Source organism: Chelmon rostratus, chromosome 17 (genome assembly GCF_017976325.1).
Source record: "Chelmon rostratus isolate fCheRos1 chromosome 17, fCheRos1.pri, whole genome shotgun sequence".
In the NCBI taxonomy this organism is placed as follows: Eukaryota; Metazoa; Chordata; class Actinopteri; order Chaetodontiformes; family Chaetodontidae; genus Chelmon; species Chelmon rostratus.
This window is the reverse complement of record NC_055674.1, coordinates 6,487,055-6,504,739: the sequence shown is the minus strand read 5'-3', so window position 1 is coordinate 6,504,739 and position 17,685 is coordinate 6,487,055. Positions and strand designations below refer to the sequence as shown.

Sequence of the window (17,685 nt, the reverse complement as noted above, 5' to 3'; positions counted from 1 at the left end):
CATTTAGTCAGTCTCAGATTGCTCAGATTGCTCATTGTCTTAATGAACTGCCTGACCATTTACAGTAGTTCAAAAATGTTTTCTTTGATTACCACAAATGGCTTTCAGCATCTTTGACAAGTAGATTTAATTTGTTTAGGAGAACATCACTGTGCTACTCCTCTGCTTTCTCCTGCAGATCAGTTCCCAGGCCTGCAGAGTAAGATGCGGGTGGTGCTCCGGGTGGAGGTGGAGGCCGTCAAATTCCTGAAAGAAGAGCCACACAGGCTTGACGCCCTGTTAAAACGCTGCAAGACTATAACTGACACCCTCGCCACCATGCGCAAGTATGAAACCTGAGTGGAACAGAGCATCACCTTTTATGCTTTACATGCCTGTTAAAGAAAGCCAATTTGTGTTAAAGAAGACAGATGAAATTCTTATAAGCCGTCCTTGCATAGACTTGGAGATGGAAAAAATGTTTTTTAAGTAATCCTATAAATACTCAAGGAAACAGGGACAGCGTGAAATATGTCTAGCGTTAGCTGACACGAAAACTTGCCCATTTGTAATCAATTTGAGGAAGGCTTTTCCATTTGTACCTCGGCCAATGAGGTCATGTTTCAGCCCTCTTTGTTTATGTGTCAGCAGAACATTATGGATTTTCATAAAATGTGGTGGACAGATGGGCCTTGGACCAAGGAAAATTGATTCGATGTTGTTGATTCAGATCAGAGATTTCTGCCATTTAACATTTATTGTTTTAAGCCAAGGCTCTTAAAACTGGCAGAGCCCGAGAGATAATTTAAAATTGCAGTCTGTGTAGAAAAAAGGTGTCCCGAAGCGTGCATTCAAGCAGCTAGTATTAATGTGACATTGTGATGAAGGCTCTTTTCACTCACATGAATAAAGACTATTTTAAAATGTGCCCTTCAGCATTCTGTCGTCTATCTCCCAATCAGCCTTGCTTCCAAAAAAGCACCTCACTTTCTGGTTTAATTAACCTCACGCATCAAAAGACCTCATCAAATTCGTTTTTGTCTCTCATCTTTGTGGGTAAAAGGGAGTTGGAGAATTATTTGGTATCGGCTAAGGTTTGCACCCGTCACGGTGTTTTTAGCTTTTTGGATGTTTTTGGGATTCAGCAACAATTGTTTTCACAGTCATGGATTATTCATGTTTTAGTTTGTGTTATATTTCAGAGAGCTGGTTAATGAATTCATCTTCCATCTCTTGCCAGACAAGCGAATGAGGGGGTGTGGAAGAAGCAGGAGGACTTCTCTAGTCCTTCGTCAAAGCACAATGACGACTTGCGAAAGTTTTCAGACTTTGAAATCCCCACCAGCCCACCACTCACCATCAATGACCTTGGGGGAGGCAACAGCCTGTCCAACTGGAGCCCCCACGCCAGCCTCAACCGTGGCCACGGGAACCCGTCTGGGCCACACAAGGACAATCATCCTCCTGTTCCCCACAAGGGCAAGGCCCTGGAGGAGCTGGAACGCCGTGCTGCTGCTGATAAAGCTTTGTCCGTGGAGGTCCGGCTGGTAGGAATAATTTCTGCTGTTTTTCACCGTTGTCTTCTCCTCATTTTTCACCCCTCACATCGTTTGCATTTCAAATCGTATCACTACATATTTACACCAGTGCTGCAACATCACATTGGCTGTGTGTTTCCCTTAATCTCTCCACTTCACAGGCAGCAGAGCGGGACTGGGAGGAGAAGCGGGCCAGTCTGACACAGTACAGCGCCCAGGACATCAACCGGTTGCTGGAGGAGACCCAGGCTGAGTTAATGAAAGCTATTCCAGACCTGGACTTTGCTGCCACGCAGATCAAGCCCGCCTCCAACACACCATCCTCCCAAATTCCCCAATGTGGGGCAGGAACCCCAGAGCACCGCGTCAGCAAGCCCCAGCACAAGCTCTCTGGGAAAGAGGGAGGATCCAGGCGTGGCTCTGGTAAGATGGAGAGCTCAGTGCTTCACTCTGCATCATTATGGTGCATCATCGTCAAGGGATAACCTTACCTCTTGAAATTGTTAAGTTTTCAAGACTTAAGAAAAACGGCTTTGTTTTCAGGGCAACCACCATGCATTTTTAAATTCATCCAATTAGTTTTAATAGTTTCACAAGCCCTGCAGGTCAGCAGATTTTCTCAAGAAAATGTTCCCTAAACTGACATAAAATATGAAAACCTGGAGATACGTTATGAATTTTAAGAAAGATAGTCAGTTTTATGAACGCAATAAGTCACTCAACATAGCATTCAATATTGAGTAAAGCAGGTTTTACACACTACACATAATGCCTACAAATACCCCATAGCTTGCTTTAAGATCACTATGAATGTATTATGCAAGTATGACTCATTTCTTGCCTGAATTAATTCCTTCTCCAGATGAGCTGACAGTGCCACGGTATCGCACAGAGAAACCCTCCAAGTCTCCTCCTCCTCCACCACCTAGACGCAGTTTCCCATCTTCTCCAGGCCTAACCACCCGCAGCGGAGAGCCGCTAATTCCTGGAAAATGTATCAAGGTAAGGCGGCGAAAATACATGTCATCACATAAGGGAAGGACAGTGTGACAAATGGACAATGTTATAATTGCACAAGGATCTTCACCTTCTCTCTTCCTTATAGAGAGAAGGTAATCAAAGCCACTCTATTGTTTTGTAAACCTAATAAATATTCTTAAGAGAATTGTCAGAAAAATGTGCGGCTGCTGACAAACTTTTTGTGTCTGTGATCATAGAAGTCTGAATCTGAGGAGACTGAAGCCCAGAAGCCTCACGTGAAACTGAGGAGGGCCGTGTCTGAAAACCCTCGTCCTGCATCAACGCCCCCTACACTTGCCTCTGGGGACAAAGAGGAAAGAGAGGAGGAGAAAATTGCCGCCGCATTGGAGGTAAATTAAACCATGGGGTGTGTATTATGTTGATTTTATCCTCAACAGGTGGGAAAATCGCACTCTTTTTATCATTTATGTTACGTACGCAGTCTGCCATTGGCTTTTGTGCAGACATGCTCACCATCATTACCACATGTTCAAGCAGCAGGTGCCATATGTCCCCCTGCCCCTGGCACTGGGAGAGCCCAAAGATCACATACTGCTCAGTCACACACATCATCACCCAGGGCTCACAGATCACAGCCAGACAGATGGACCCTGCTTGGACTGGGTTTGAGACGGCCTGCCTGAAATCTGATGGAACGCACAGTCAACAAGAGCTGATTTCAGTTATTCAGTCCCTGTTGTGTTTTTAACCGACAATTTATGACAGCAATTGAACCTCCCTTCTCCCTCCTCAGCTGTTTGAGAGAGCCCCGCTCAGGCTCGCTCTCCCCCCACCCGTTAGCCTGTTAACTCGCTGCAGGAAAAGTGTACCCCCCTGCAGACTGGACCTGCGGCCATCTGAGGCCCCAGGCACTGAGGTAACACTCTGGCTGACTGCTGTGGATTGCTGCTTTCTTAAACCTCTGTCTCCTCTCCTTTTAACCCTCTACCACGCTCAGAAAACACCAGCTACTGCTCGGCCTCCAGTCACAACCACTCAGGCCGTCCTCCCACCAATTCAAGCTCAAACTAACAATCTCGCTTCACCAGATAGTATTTCTCACCAATTGTTAATGTGTACACATGCTGTGTTTAAGGACTCCTAACCACAAATATGCAGAAGACACCAAAGCAAACGCTTGTTTTCACACATGCTGGTAATCAACTTTGCAGTTATGTAATTGGATTATATGGCTTTGACTGTCTGGAGCAATAAAATGTCATCAATTCAATAATTTTTTAGCCACTGGGGGGCAGCAAAACATTAAACTGGCTGACATATACAGCTGCCACCATATTATTGCTGATAAATGTAAGAATATTCTGTCTTTTTTACCTCTGGTTTGATCTGAGAAAATTATCTAGGCCTTAAGTTTGCGAGGCGTGCATCTTTCATCATGAGCTGATTGCTAATTTAGTCTGTTGGTTGTTGATGGGGTGGTAGTGTACAAAGTATACTGATGATAGCTTTGAGACTCAACCATAAAGCAATTGTGCTGTAAAGCCAAGACAATTAAGTAAAGGAGGTAAAAAATAGTTGGGTGCTAGTTTTCTGTGATTTTTGCATCCTGTTAATGTCATTCTTCATTTGATTTAATGTTTAAATTGAGGATATTGGTTAATGCAGGTTTAACTAAACCAGTGTTATTTAGCAGTATCCTATGTATGCATCAGTCCTTCACAGAAAGGAAAACCACTATGTTTAGTATGTGTGACCAGGAATCGTTTCAACATGCCTGGACTACACAGACAGCACAACAGAGGCAACAGTACATACTGATATCTATGGTAATAGGAAGTTATGTAGACATACATTACACACAAGTTGATAAAATCGCTCTTTTCTTTCGTCTTGTGGTTGGTTGTCTGATTATGCAGTGATCTCATGCAGCAAGTTGTTGGATTGTGCTAAAGCTAAGACCACTTCAGTGTGTTTAATTTTACACCTCAAGTGCTTTCCTCATTTATAGGGAAGACGCTTGTCTCCTGTTCCCCAGATCGTGTTGACAGAGTGTTTGCCGGCTTCATCCACTGTCTCAGAGGATCCTGTCAGAGATTTAGCAAATGACCCAGCACAAGAGAGTCCATCACGGGACTGGACTGGTCATAACAATGTCCACCAGACTCAAATTTCAAAAGAAAGCGATTCATTCGGAAGCCCTCCTCAGCGAGAGCAGTGTCATTATAAAGCGGATGTGGAGTTAAAACAGAGAGTAGCCCTGCTGCTGACAGAGCTGGAGGTGAGGGTGTTGTCCCCCGTTGAGGCCCAGGAGTTCAGCAGGACTACAGGTGAAGGTCTGCAGACTCTGACCATCTCACCACAGACCAAAGAAGTCTCTGAGGCCCAGCTGAGTGACCGACCTCTCCTGGTGCTCCTCAGGGAGGAAGAAACAGTCAGGGAGGCCTACAGGCGGCTGCGCTCCCTCTTGGAGTCATCGAAGCCGATGCCTAAACCCAGAATAAAATCCCCCCTTCACTCAGTCCGGCAGAGCTCTCTGCTGGAGGCTCTAAGGAGAGGGATAGAGACAGGGGATAGAGTGCTGACACTTCAGCACAGCACTGAAATTAAGACGATTTCTAATGTGCAGCAGAATTCAATGAACACTACTATTAAACCCAGTGGGTCGGCCAGTTCATTTGACAGTCTGTCCGACCAGAGCCAGAGGAAACTGAGAGAAGATATCCGACACAGCACCTACAGGAGGCTGGACAGCTTGGAGGAGACTATTCGGGAGCTGGAGAACACCTTGATAGAGATCGGTGGCCATCCAGCTGTAGATCCGCTCTACTCTGAGGCAACCACCAAAAGCTCTCCTGTGCAGATGACAGGCAGTCCGACATCTGAGAACAGGAAGCCACCAGTCCCACCCAAGCCGTCCTCTCCAGCATCGATCCAGGTTCAGTTCTTACACCTGCTGTGCCGATTCCTGCTCTGAAGCAACATGCTCTATTTTCTTTCCTCACTGCTTCTCTCTGGGTGACTGTTGGAATTTCACTTTCAAGCTTCTGATGTCTGCTCCCTGACTAAATCGGCATCTATTTGTAATTGAAATTGAAAATGTGCAGTAGGGGTCAGACAGCGGACTTCCTTCCTACTTGTCTGTTCAGTGATTAGTGTTGGAGCTGCTATCCCTTTGTTGTTAACCATCTGGTCATCCGACATCTATTTTCTGTCTGTAATAAAAAAAAAATATATGCACAGATAATGCAAGAATATTTAATTTCCCCTTCTTTTTTTCCCTCTTTACTTGCCATCTCTTTCGTGTTAATGTATTCCTGTTCTGTCTTGAAATCAACTATTGCCTTCAGAAATATTACGACTCAAAATAATGATGGTACATCAGCTGTTGTGCTGGATTTAAACTAACTAAAGACATATTTTATGTACTCTGTCACATTTTAATGGCACACACTAAAAGTTACTCGGTGGAATGTGAATTGGTGAACACAGGAAGACATAAAAACTGCAGGCAGCTTCATTATCAATCTTCCTCCTCAGAACCTGTATGAGGACAGAAATCTCTCTCTTATACCAAAGCCAAATATCACTTCTAATACACTTCTTGTTAATATGTGATGACCACGTGTTGAACTCTATTACCAGACACTGCGAGTAGCCTGCTTTCAACTTACCTCCAGATGACCGTAACACAACAAAAGATGAGTGATAATCAAAAGGCTTATTGCGTTTCTGTGTCAGCTGCCACTTCAGTGCGATGCGTTGACAGCTTGCGTAGTATTCCCTGTTGCTCCGAACGTAGCTTCCCACTCAGGGCAGGGCTGCAATATTTGACAGTCACACTGTCATGGTGAGTTTCAGTCCTCTCATGTAGAGCCAGGGAGCCTTCCCGTGGGCCCGGCTGAAGATTACAGAGTCTTCACACATTATTTCATCACTCCAACTCCAACCGCGTTCATCATTTCAACATGACCCTTCTTCCTACTCTTGTCCAACGTTTAGTCGTGTACTCACCAAATTCGCATTGACGCGCAATCCGCTTTCAAGCTCCATTACAGTTAAGCTTTTAATTAGCACATTAGATTATGGATGTAACATTGAATATGCTCTATATTGTATGTCTGCATTTACAAGATTCACATGTAGAAAAGAAAGGGCTTATGAGGAAGACTGGCAGTTTCCAGGTGTCTTTACCTTGGATTACTCGAGCAGAGAAATATCGAATGTTTGATGCTACCGCAGTTAATCTTTTATTACTTTCCTTTTAAGCTAACATCACTGTATGCATAAGAGGCACAGTTGGATGGGAATTTGACTCAATATGTATTTATTTTTGTGCGTATTAGAGACAGTCGACAGAGTAACTCAGCGGGAAGGATCATTAAGCACACATCTCATGGATTCTGCGGTGAGGCGAGGCTACGCAACGTCAGTTTTGATCCTGCATTTCTATATTTTCGTCTTTGTCATTTTCTACTGATAGATGGTGAACCTCAGTAATGTGGATTGTTCAGTTATATCAGCGACAAGCTCTGATCTTAAAAACCTCATTGGTCTCAGGAGACAGACTAGCTTGCTGGAATCACACTGTACGGAGTTGATGTGTGTCTGAAGCGTAAACTAAAGACGCTGAAGAGGAAAAATGAAAAACACGTCTGTGTGCTGTGTGTCCAAGGTCTGACTCGCACTTCTCCTCCCCTTCTCCTCTTTTCTCCTTTCAGGGAGGGAATATTTCTAGTGTTGGCAAGGCTCTCCACTCCTCAGCTGCATCCAAACTGAAGCACCTGCAGCAGAATAGCACAGACAAGAATAAAAGTGGCAAAAGAGAGGACTTCCTGAAGATGCAGGACCAGCAGCAGGTATCGTATTTATATTTAGCGCTGTCAGGGCCAATGCTTGCTTGTTCTTGCAGAGCCTGTGCAGACACTCTCAGTATTGGTTTCCTTTTTTGGTGGTGGTGAGCAACGCCATTACAGTTTTTCACATTTAAAAAAAAAAAAAAAAAAAGGCTTGCACACATTAGAGAATCATAAAGTGAAGGAGGCGATCACATTGCATTCTACCATGCCCTCTGAAACTGGGGCAGAGGCAATGATCTGTGCTGGCTATAAATCAAGAAAGATGGGACAGAATATTCTTTGGATGTGGAAGACTTTTTAACTTTTCTTTCACATACTGTATACGAGGAAATTTGACCTTGTTCTTCATATAGAAACATGATTTGTTACAAAGGTGGTGACACCTTCACACACCTCCGGCAAGAAAAGTTTGCATTATTAACCTCTGCAAGCTGACAGGCTCCAGAATAGCCATGCAACGCCTCTGTATGTTACACACCAGGTCAAGCTTAAATTACCATCACTCTTCACCTCCACTCAGTCCTCGCCTTGCCTCACAGAACAACTGCACGTCCCACCATGCTCCACTCCTCAGCTTGCATTTCACACAAGATGTCATTTCAAAATATATCGTCTTCATTTTTTTTTGTTTTAAAAGACAGTGGCCATGACCAACTGACTTTAAAGCCAGTTTAGCTAATCTTTAATTATAGTGCCTAAACACAATAAAAGTTATAGAAAAGACCCCACCTCTACTTAACATTGTGTATTATCATAATAGAAAGATTAGATGAGAAATTAGCCTCGTACCAGAGACCTACAAAAATACAGTAGCTAGTTGAAGTCTGTCTTTTATATTTAAGTCTAACAAGCATTAAAAACTTAAAATGACTGAAGTTTTATTTCATAAAAGGTGCAAACTCCCTCCTGAAGCCTCTATCTATACATTTGTTGTTAAAGCCTGATGGCTGGCTCAACACCTTTTTTTTTTCTATAAATATGCTGTCAGTTCAGTGTTATAAAATAAGGTAAAGCACTGGACGTAAGGATGCTAGATGGCCTTCGGAGGCGAGGAAATTGAACTGTTGAAGCATGTCCGGCCAGTAAAGCCAAGAGAAGATTTTTGCACCATCCCAGTGCACAGGGGAAAAAAAGATTAATGTCAATGTAATTTGAAAAGTAACAGGAGCAGTGAAGTGAACATAAACCTCCATACCCCACAGAGTTTGACAGAGCATTCAGACACAAATTCAGTCTTGAAGACTGCACACAAATGAATGTGTTAGGCCGAGAGAATGAGACTGGAGAGATGGGGAGAGTAATGACGCTTTGGCTGCCTCAGACTGAGAGAAGATTGGGAGGAATCTTTGCAGTGCAATGTAATAATCGCCCCTTGAGTCGCAGGCAATCACTGATTATTCAATATGAAGAGGACAGTTCTCTTTTTCCCACCATAAAGTCTTTCACGTTTCCTCTTCTTTATGTCTCTTTCCTTCTTCCGCTGTCTGTACTCTGTAATTTACACACCCTGGCCCCTTTTCCTTTTCACTCCTCCCCTATCAGTCTCTCTCGTGCCCTGTGAGTTGGAAGCAGAGTGGATTCCTACACTTGTGTAATGAAAGCAAAATTAATCCCATTATTTGAGTGTGACACACATGGCACGCTCTCTTTGTCCACAAACTGTTCAAAACAGTCACTGTGAAAAGAAGCTGTATGTGTGGAAGCGCTATCCTCAGAGGGACAGTGGACAGTAATTGTCAGTGTGGGAGGTTGGTGCCAACATACCACAACTGCATGACTATTAACAGAAAGAAACAAAGGACCAGCTGACTTAAAACCAAGACACTAAACTGCCAGCTGTGGCAGTTTAGTGTCTTGGTGCATTTTTTTTAAGTGCAACCCTGATTCCAAAAAAGCTGGGACACTGTGTAAACATAAATAAAGCGGAATGTGATAATTTGCTTTGATTTCCTTTTTCACATATGCTCAATTGAAAACAGTACAAAGACAATATATTTAATGCTTTGCCTCATCAACTTCATTGATTTTTGCTAATATCTACTTATTCTGAATTGGATGAAGAAGCATGTTTCAAATAAGTTGCGACAGGAGCAACAAAAGACTGGGAAAGATGTGGAACGCTCCAAAAACACCTGTTTGGATCATTCCACAGGTAAACAGGTTGATTGGTAACCGGTGATAGTATCATGATTGGGTATAGAAGGAGCATCCTGGAAAGGCTCAGTCGTTCACAAGCGAGGATGGAGCGAGGTTCACCACTTTGTGAACACATGATTGTATAAAGGACGTTACCACATGGGCTCAGGAACACTTTGTAAAACCATTGTTGGTGAATTTGTTTGCAAATTATTGCATTCTGTTTTATGTGTGTCCCAACTTTTTGGGGATCGGGGCTGTATGAGGAGTAGTCGAGCTGTCAAGTAGTCCATTAGTACTCCAACAGATAGCGGTTTGGAGAGGTTTTGGCATACAAAAACAAGCACAGGATATTCGTGAGGAAAGGTGATCACTTTCACTATACAGCTGCCAACCAATGTGGTCATATTAATGTGAAGTGCTGTGCCTGTCTACACAGCTGCTACCTTTAAGTTTTTACTCGTGCCATACGTGGGAAGCTATCTTGTGATTCGATTAATGCAAACCATTTCAAGATACAATCACAACAGCAGGCACCATAAACATCAACAACAAACAAACAATTATAAAATTGAGGAAACTCACCCATGAAGTCTCGTGGTATTCCACTGACTGATGACACTCTGATATAAATAACTGACATGAAATAAAAGTGTCATTGGAAAAAAATTACATTATCAAATAAAAACAGAATTTTGAAACTGGATTTATTAGATTTATTAGTTTTGATAATTCCCTTAATTAGCAAATTGTTGGTTCATGTATGTATTTAACAATTTATTAATATGAATTATTGTCTATATTGAACACTGTGGGGTTTGTGCAAACTGTTCACCATGCAGTGCCATGTGCTGTAGCATGAACTTGTTGGAAAATAATAGTGCAAATATTTTAGCACCCTATTCGAACCTTTCTGAAGCAGGATGCTGAGAATCTAGTGCTGTTTAATTGGTTTCCACAAGCCTGAAATCGCCCGTTCTTGGTCACATTCGTGATGTCTTTAATGTCAAAAGAATAAAAACAGCACAGAGCCTGATAATTTAGCTTACAGATGGATGGAGCAAAATCTGTCTACTAAATCATTTTAAATTCAGTATGATGAAACAGCTGAGCATGGACTACGTGGGAAAAACACGCTGATTATCTGCAGCTCATCTCATCAAATTATCAAGGCGGCTGGCTCACTTGCATACAGCCTTTAAGAGCTGATTAAGAACTTTTGCCGACTCTATGTTCACTTCAGCGGGTGTGTTTTTTTAACCCATCACTGACTGTGCCTGTGATCTGTCTGAGGAGAAATCCTAATGATGGCCGTTAAAAATAAAATATGAGGTGCAACTTTTTGACCATTAAAAAGTTAGCAGGTTATTTTTGCAGAATATGTTTGTGCAGAATGTGTCAAAGCAGTCACAGCCATCCAGCGTTGAGCTGTTACTCTCTAACAGCTCTAAAGCTCTAACAATGTTCCCTACTGGAGCCACCGTAGTGCACAGTTCACCCTCAAACTCACACCTGCTGACAACACCTCTGACTGATATTGTTGTTCTGACTATCAGACGTGCCCACCTTGGGTGACCTCTCTGCTTGGCCCACAGATGAAGGTAATGGTTTTTCTTCTTTTAAACCTCTCCTGGATATAATTCCCTTAACATGACCCCCAAATGTTGACCTTCCTTCTAGTCCCAAATGGTGCATCCTCTTTTGTTGCCTCTGGCCAAATGATAATTGACATTTCTAGGGCATTTCGAACAGGGTACAAACCTAAGGGATGAACACAGCACTTAGTAGTCTCTTAGTGGTCTACTACCTCCCACCCCCAGCTAATATGTGAATATATCTAAACATACAAATACTTTTAGCATCATTCACACAATAATGACATTTTCCACCAGTTCAGATGTTGCACGTTAACATGTTGTGAAAGCCAGCCAGAGGGACAGTTTAACATTCGAAGACATCACTCTGTACCATCTGCAGTCAGCTAAAACATGATGCACTGGCACCACTTTTTGGTTTCATGTGGGTCCTGCATTTAGCGTCGCCAATTTTTATTTTCACAGAGAAAAAATTTGCTGGCTGACTGAACATTGTGCCATTCAGCTAATCATCATTTTGGGTTTTGGGGTTACAAAATCCCAGATTTTGCTGATTGGGGTGGCTAATCAGATTTCACAATCTTTGAAGTTCAAAGGGGTAGATTTCAAGGACACCCCTGGCAACCCTCCTGGACATGCCCATGCAAATGATGTTGTCCAAATAGACTTGATCATTGGAGCAAGAAAGTAACACTAATGTTCATGTTTCTGAACAGCATCAGGTTCTTTTGTTAGTATTGGCTCTGATGGTATCTGTGTTAATTATGGGTGTTAAAATTAACAGAGCCTCTCTGATAGCGCTCTGTGCTGCTGTGCTCAGGCTGAATGCTCACTAAAGCTTTACTCAGAGGCATTAGAGCGTTCCAGGCATGAGGATCCCTCAAATCAATGTGCTGGATAAGAACAGACAGTTCAAAGCCACAATTTCTCCCCGTTTGCTTTGGCACAGATCAAGGAGGGCATGACAATGTGAATCACTTTCACACTGCAAAACCCTATTTCCATTTCCCATTTGGCCTCTTATTACTTCTGGCGGTAAAACAGGCAAGTTAAAGGTGCTGGGCATGAGGTGGGGGTTGTGAAGACCTATCCTGGGAGGCTGTCGTTTGGCAGGCAGCTCTGAGTGCATGAGATGAAGGGCGGCTGCTCTGCCGTGCTAACAGACCAGAATAAATGCGTCGGCCAGGCTTGAGAGGAGTTCCTCAAGCAGAAGGAACAGCCCCGCTCTCTGGGGACGGTTGGCAGCACAGGCTCTGGAACTGCAACAGAGCAGGTGAAAGCCTCCCAGCAGCGGAGTCCGGACTAGCACACCTGCTCTCCTTTCATATAGAACTAATCCCCATAATCCATAAACAAACACATTTCAGAACTTTTAGAACCACAGGAAAAACTTTGCTTCTGTTGCTTCTCATAAAAACCGTAAACAAAACTTCCCTAGAGTGCAAAATTGTTTACAGTAAAAAGGTTATTTAAAACAGATTCTGGCTCTTATCTCACCGTGTCACCACTTTGGTGTATTTTGCTCAGTTAGTTCATTGCACAGAAAACTTATACACTGTTTCTTTTAAATGCATTCGGCTTAGCTCCACCTGCAAAAGAGGGGCAAATACCTGTTGGGAGTGTGTTACCCATAAGTTTCAGACTGTTGGAACAGTGGCATCTACTGACTGTTTTCAGCATTACATGAAGGGACAATGTGTGATGCTGTGTCTCCATCAGAATATTTTGCATTTTTTAATGAGTCAACTTCATTAAAATAAGTGTCAAAATAAAGGTGGTCAACACCAGTGTAATTTGCATTGTCACGTAGTGTTGCACCCAGTGACAGAAGGTGTGTTTATCAGTGGTTTGGTCATCATGTGTAGATGGCAGTCTGTCACATGGCTTGCATCACACATGCTGATATCAACCTGAATAACATCTCCTGTGTTTGTCTCTTGTTCTGTTTCCTTTCCCTCACCCCCACCCCTTACCCCACTCCACGACACGTTTCTTCTGACACTTGTTCCTGCGGTCAACCTCACCCACCCCGTCACCCTGTGTGAACCTGTGCCGCCCTGCATCCCACGGCCTGCCCACCTACTGCACCTGTGTCCCTGCAGCAGTGAGCGACCTGTCCGTGTCCAGCCTCTTCAGCTTCCTCCTCCTCCTGTTCACCTGACTAGAGAGATACACACATCCGTCTGCCCCCTTTACTTTATCAGCTTCTCTCACATCTCCAGTGTTTACTCCAAAATCTACGCCGAACCCCAATCTGTGTGCAGTTGTGGATGTGTGTGAGCGAGTATGTGTGCAAGCATGCATGCACGGGCATGTTTGACTGTAATGGTAAGGGAAGGTGCTGCGGGGGACAGCGCCCAGCCAATTTTAAGACTTTAATTTTTCATGATTTCGCCTTTGATCCCTGAAAACCTCCCCTCCCCCTTCCTGTCTTCTGTTTCCCTGTTCTACCTGAAGGCCTTGCGCACCAACAGCACCAGTGGCAGTATTGAGCCATATCTCTCTGGTATCAAAACGGGCATTTTCTCAGGCCGAGTGCCCTCTCCTGCAGCAGCGTTTGTCCCTGGCCTGAGGAAGTACCCCCAGGAAGGGGCAATGCCTTCCTTGACAGCCTCCTCCAGCCAAGCCAAGGCCCTGCTGGCAAGCCTGTCTGCCTCCGGCCTGAGCGCCGAGGCCTTGCTCCTCTCCTCCACCCTCCGTCATCACCGCCTTCTACGAGAGCAGCGAGCCTCCTCCTTGCCCCTGCCCAGCAGCCAGTCCTCATCCCCTACTCCCCCCGCTACCTCCTCCTCCTCCTCCTCCTCCTCTTCACCCACTACCCCGACTCCCTCCCTCTCTCCCTCCTCTCCCACCTCTTTGAGTTCCCTCACCCTCTCATCTGCGGTTCTCAAGCCCAGCGCTGGTAGCCTTGACAACTCCAGCCTCAACAGCTGCAAGGAAGGTGGCAGCAAGCCTCTCAGTAAGGACTTCACCCCTGGCAACTCTCGGTGATGAAGAGGAGGAGGAGGAGGAGGAGGAGGAGGACATGGGAGCAAATCAAGCACCATCACATCATGAACCATAAAGAGAAAACAACTACATAATGGAAAATTCCAGCATTTTTTAAGGTCATTTTCTTTCAGGACTTTTTGACTTTTTTGGTCTTGTTTTTCCTCTCTACTTTGGCCTCACTCCAGTATGCAGAGTCTTCATATTTCCATGGCAAAAAGTACTGTACTGTAAATGGAGTCACAATCTGATTCTTGGATAAGTTTCCTTCTCTTATCTTCTATTTCATAGTTCCTCCACAGTCCTCCCACGCAGTCATACTGCCAGTTTGCCAGATAGAGAGCGCACAAATGGGGCTCCCCTCGAACCAGCTGCCTGCTATAAGCTGATGTGGCCTGGATGGATTTACTGACAGTAGCAGTCTCATGTATACCCTCACTCAATGGGTTGTTAGTGGCGTAGACATCATTTCTAGACTGTGACTTTTATCATAGAAAATAGAGCTGCAATAATCACCAAGTGAGTCCAGTAATTGTGTGTGTTCAGGATAATGTTTTTCTCACTGACCTGTATCACCTGGCAGAGTGTGAGCTCGCTCAGAAAAAAAAAAAATCAAGTAGATCAAGGTGATGATTGTGGTTTCAAGCTGTTTTGTGTTAAGAGGCCATTTGTGGATTTACTTACATCGCCTGTGTTTTAAACTCTGAACTGGTGCTATATTTTTCCCTCCGTTTGTACACACTGTGTAAAGAGTTTACATGATTGCACTCACTCTCCAATCTTTGACCTGCGCTTCATGCAAGTGCACATTCCACTGTCTGACAGCTTTGATTTCATGTCACACAGTTTGAGCATTTATATGCATCCCTGCAAATTGAAATTCTTGCATCAAAAATAAGGAACAATTATAGAAAACTTTCAATTGGAGATGTAGTTTTCGACTTACAGTGTATTCACTAAAGCACATTGTAGGGGAGTCTCATAACAGCACATTTCTATTTGAAATAGAACCAGGAGTTACAGTTACACAAACAGAAGGGAAAAATACAAATGGTGAATTGTACACAAATGTTGAATTTCTGTATATGTGTATTGACTAGTTAATTATGACAATCAGGATGTTTCCACTGTAGCATCTCTCTGACATTTTAGCACCTGACATCAAAAACCTTCCCAAAGACTCAAGCACACGCAGTGATGAATAATACACACATCCTGTCACACACGCACTTCTAAGCAGTTTGTAGAAGCACAGACTCTTCGAGGGTTTTGTTTCAGCCAATCTTGTGTGATGATTCATCTTTTAAGTCGCACCAGTGATAAAGAGCACTCTGGTGGAATATGCCACATCGATCATAACATGATTTCACCCTTTAAAGGAACCTGATCTACAGAGTGACAGATCAAATAGTTTCTTTTTTGGACACTTGTTTCTTTTGAACTTTAATCTGCCAGGAAGCCGCTTCCAAAGTTTTCAGCCGTTTGCAGGTCTTAGTGTAGAACATAATACCTTCTTTGAACAAGAACAAAATGTATCTTTCACTGCAGTGAATTGATCGCACTTCAACATCTATCACACTGTTTCAGCTCTTGAGTAGCGTTTGAAAGATGAAGAATGTTAATCAGCACACATTAAGATCAGATGTAGCTCGACTCTGGAAGAGCCTGAGAGGAGAATATAGAAATAAAAAGCAAGCACAGCTTCCTCTCAAACATGTGACCCTTCTCTCTAAGTTTGACCTTGTGAATCTGGTTAACTCTGACAAGCACAAAGCTGCATGTTTCTTGAATAATGAAAAAAAAATTATCCCTTCATGTTCGAAATACTGTTAGGTTACCAATACTGCTGTTGACTCTTTTGGTTTTATTACCTGCATGTTGAAACATAAACCATTTATGAATGTTAGGCCTTTGCTGTGCCTTAATGACAGTAATTGAAGTTATCATTATTTAAAGCACATCAAAGGCCTGTCAGTGATTCCCTAAGTGTAAACCCTGCACAAGGAACCAGTTTGAAGCTCCCTGTTCTGTGTTATTGCCTTAAGGCTGCCCACTGGGGAGGTGACGGGGTTGAATGGACAGTCAAAGACAAAGTGACTTTTTTGTTTTTCAGCCATTCTCAGGAATGACTGTGTAAAATCGGTTTTCTTTTGTGTGTGTGGCATTGAGATTAAAACATGTGCAAAGGGGCTCGTGTCGAAGAGTAGGCAGGATGAGGAGAGGGGATTAGTTTGTGGACATGTGTTTGAAGGCTACTTTAATAAGGCCGGCTTGACTTGCCTTGTCTCCATTGAGAGTGCTTGTGATAAAAAAGACCCAAAGAGATGAGAGGAAGGGCTTGACAGTCAGAGAGCCATTAAGCGGCTGTTCTTTCCCTGCCCCTTTCACTTTGCTTTGTCTTTGGTGTGGAGCGTCAGTGAAATGAGAACCCCTCATTTGAGGTTATCTTAGGGTAAAATTTGATGGGCTTCAATTCATGAACAGTAACAGTGTGTGCAACATGTAATTAGCACCAGGGCAGTGCTCTTCGCCTTTGAGAAAGGCCTGTTTGTCTGCAAGGACCTGTTACCATGTTTTTCCCAGTGCCTCTAAGACTTTGTTCTTGCCAGAAATACCCAGTTGATCTTATATTACAGTATTAGATCAGCAGCAATGACAGAAAAACACTTTTACCCAAAGACGAGGCGGCGAGAATTGTCTTGTTCCATTTTTTTTTTTTGCAGGAAAAAAGAACACAGCACTTGAAATGCAGAGTGTGTCAGGTTGCAGCGGTGGCATTTGACTAAACACTCCCCGAGCTCCAACATTGTGCAAAAGTGCAAGCTCACAGCACAGCGAATTAAGCCTCACCCCGGGTGCTCTGCAGCTCTGCCAGGCAGGTTCAAGCCCTGGGTTTCATATTGAGTGCAGTCAAATGAAAGAAATTCACTTACTCATGCTGTTCCACTCTCCAATCCATAACTCTCAGAGTTAAATTTGCTGCATTTGCGTCTGGTGAGCGTTGGGAAGGAAGTATTCACGCTTGGCCGCTTTCCCCAAGTAAAGTCTGAGATGAAACCTCCCAGAATAGCGTGACAATGCTCTCTGGAATGATTTTTTTCAAGACAAGTGTTAGTGGGCTGTGATTTCAACATGGCTGGAGGCTTCGAGGGCATGTCGAAGACACTCACAGAGGATGCCACTGGCAATCAGAAAAACTCATGCAAACTTGAACTCAAACATAGAAGAAATATACATATATAAATATATCTAAGTGAGATGTTTGTGTATGATATTATAATTGTGAAGAAAAGTGTGATATATATAGGCCTAGATTAAATTATATACTGTAAAATGTCATCATCTCTTCAGTTTTATATATTAGTGACCATTTTGTACAGATTTTTCTTTTTTAATTCATTGAAAGAGATATTACATTTCACACTGAGATTATTTATTCATACGCAGAACATTTTTATATTTGTTTAAAAATATCTGTATAGATAACAGTTAGCCTCTGTAATATACACTGAAGTTCATTTTTTAATTCTAGGATTTTCTTTATGAACACGGACTTAGATTTTATGTAATTTTCATTTATGAAAAGCTTGTCCCTGAAAACGCTTGTCCAGC

At 43.3% G+C, this 17,685-nt stretch overlaps 2 protein-coding genes across 2 annotated transcripts in view; both read left to right on the top strand.

Moving 5' to 3' along the window:
* Positions 1-13,273, top strand: part of si:ch211-278a6.1 (SRC kinase signaling inhibitor 1) — a 40,065-nt gene extending 26,792 nt beyond the window's left edge. Inside the window, exons 14-22 of the mRNA XM_041957608.1 lie at positions 179-326; positions 1,220-1,526; positions 1,679-1,940; positions 2,380-2,519; positions 2,735-2,887; positions 3,292-3,414; positions 4,507-5,433; positions 7,217-7,354; positions 13,188-13,273. Coding sequence (XP_041813542.1) covers positions 179-326; positions 1,220-1,526; positions 1,679-1,940; positions 2,380-2,519; positions 2,735-2,887; positions 3,292-3,414; positions 4,507-5,433; positions 7,217-7,354; positions 13,188-13,193 — 2,204 coding nt within the window. The 3' untranslated portion in view covers positions 13,194-13,273. The remainder of the gene's footprint in view (positions 1-178; positions 327-1,219; positions 1,527-1,678; positions 1,941-2,379; positions 2,520-2,734; positions 2,888-3,291; positions 3,415-4,506; positions 5,434-7,216; positions 7,355-13,187) is intronic.
* A 197-nt stretch (positions 13,274-13,470) lies between these two features.
* LOC121620384 (uncharacterized serine-rich protein C215.13-like) lies at positions 13,471-14,076 on the top strand. The gene has a single exon (XM_041956421.1). It carries the CDS (start codon positions 13,471-13,473, stop codon positions 14,074-14,076), a length of 606 nt encoding a protein of 201 aa, XP_041812355.1.
* The last annotated feature ends 3,609 nt before the right edge of the window (positions 14,077-17,685 follow it).

Coding starts and splice junctions, on each gene's coding strand:
- LOC121620384 (XM_041956421.1), top strand. CDS start 13,471: ATGATTTCGCCTTTGATCCCTGAAAACCTCCCCTCCCCCTTCCTGTCT.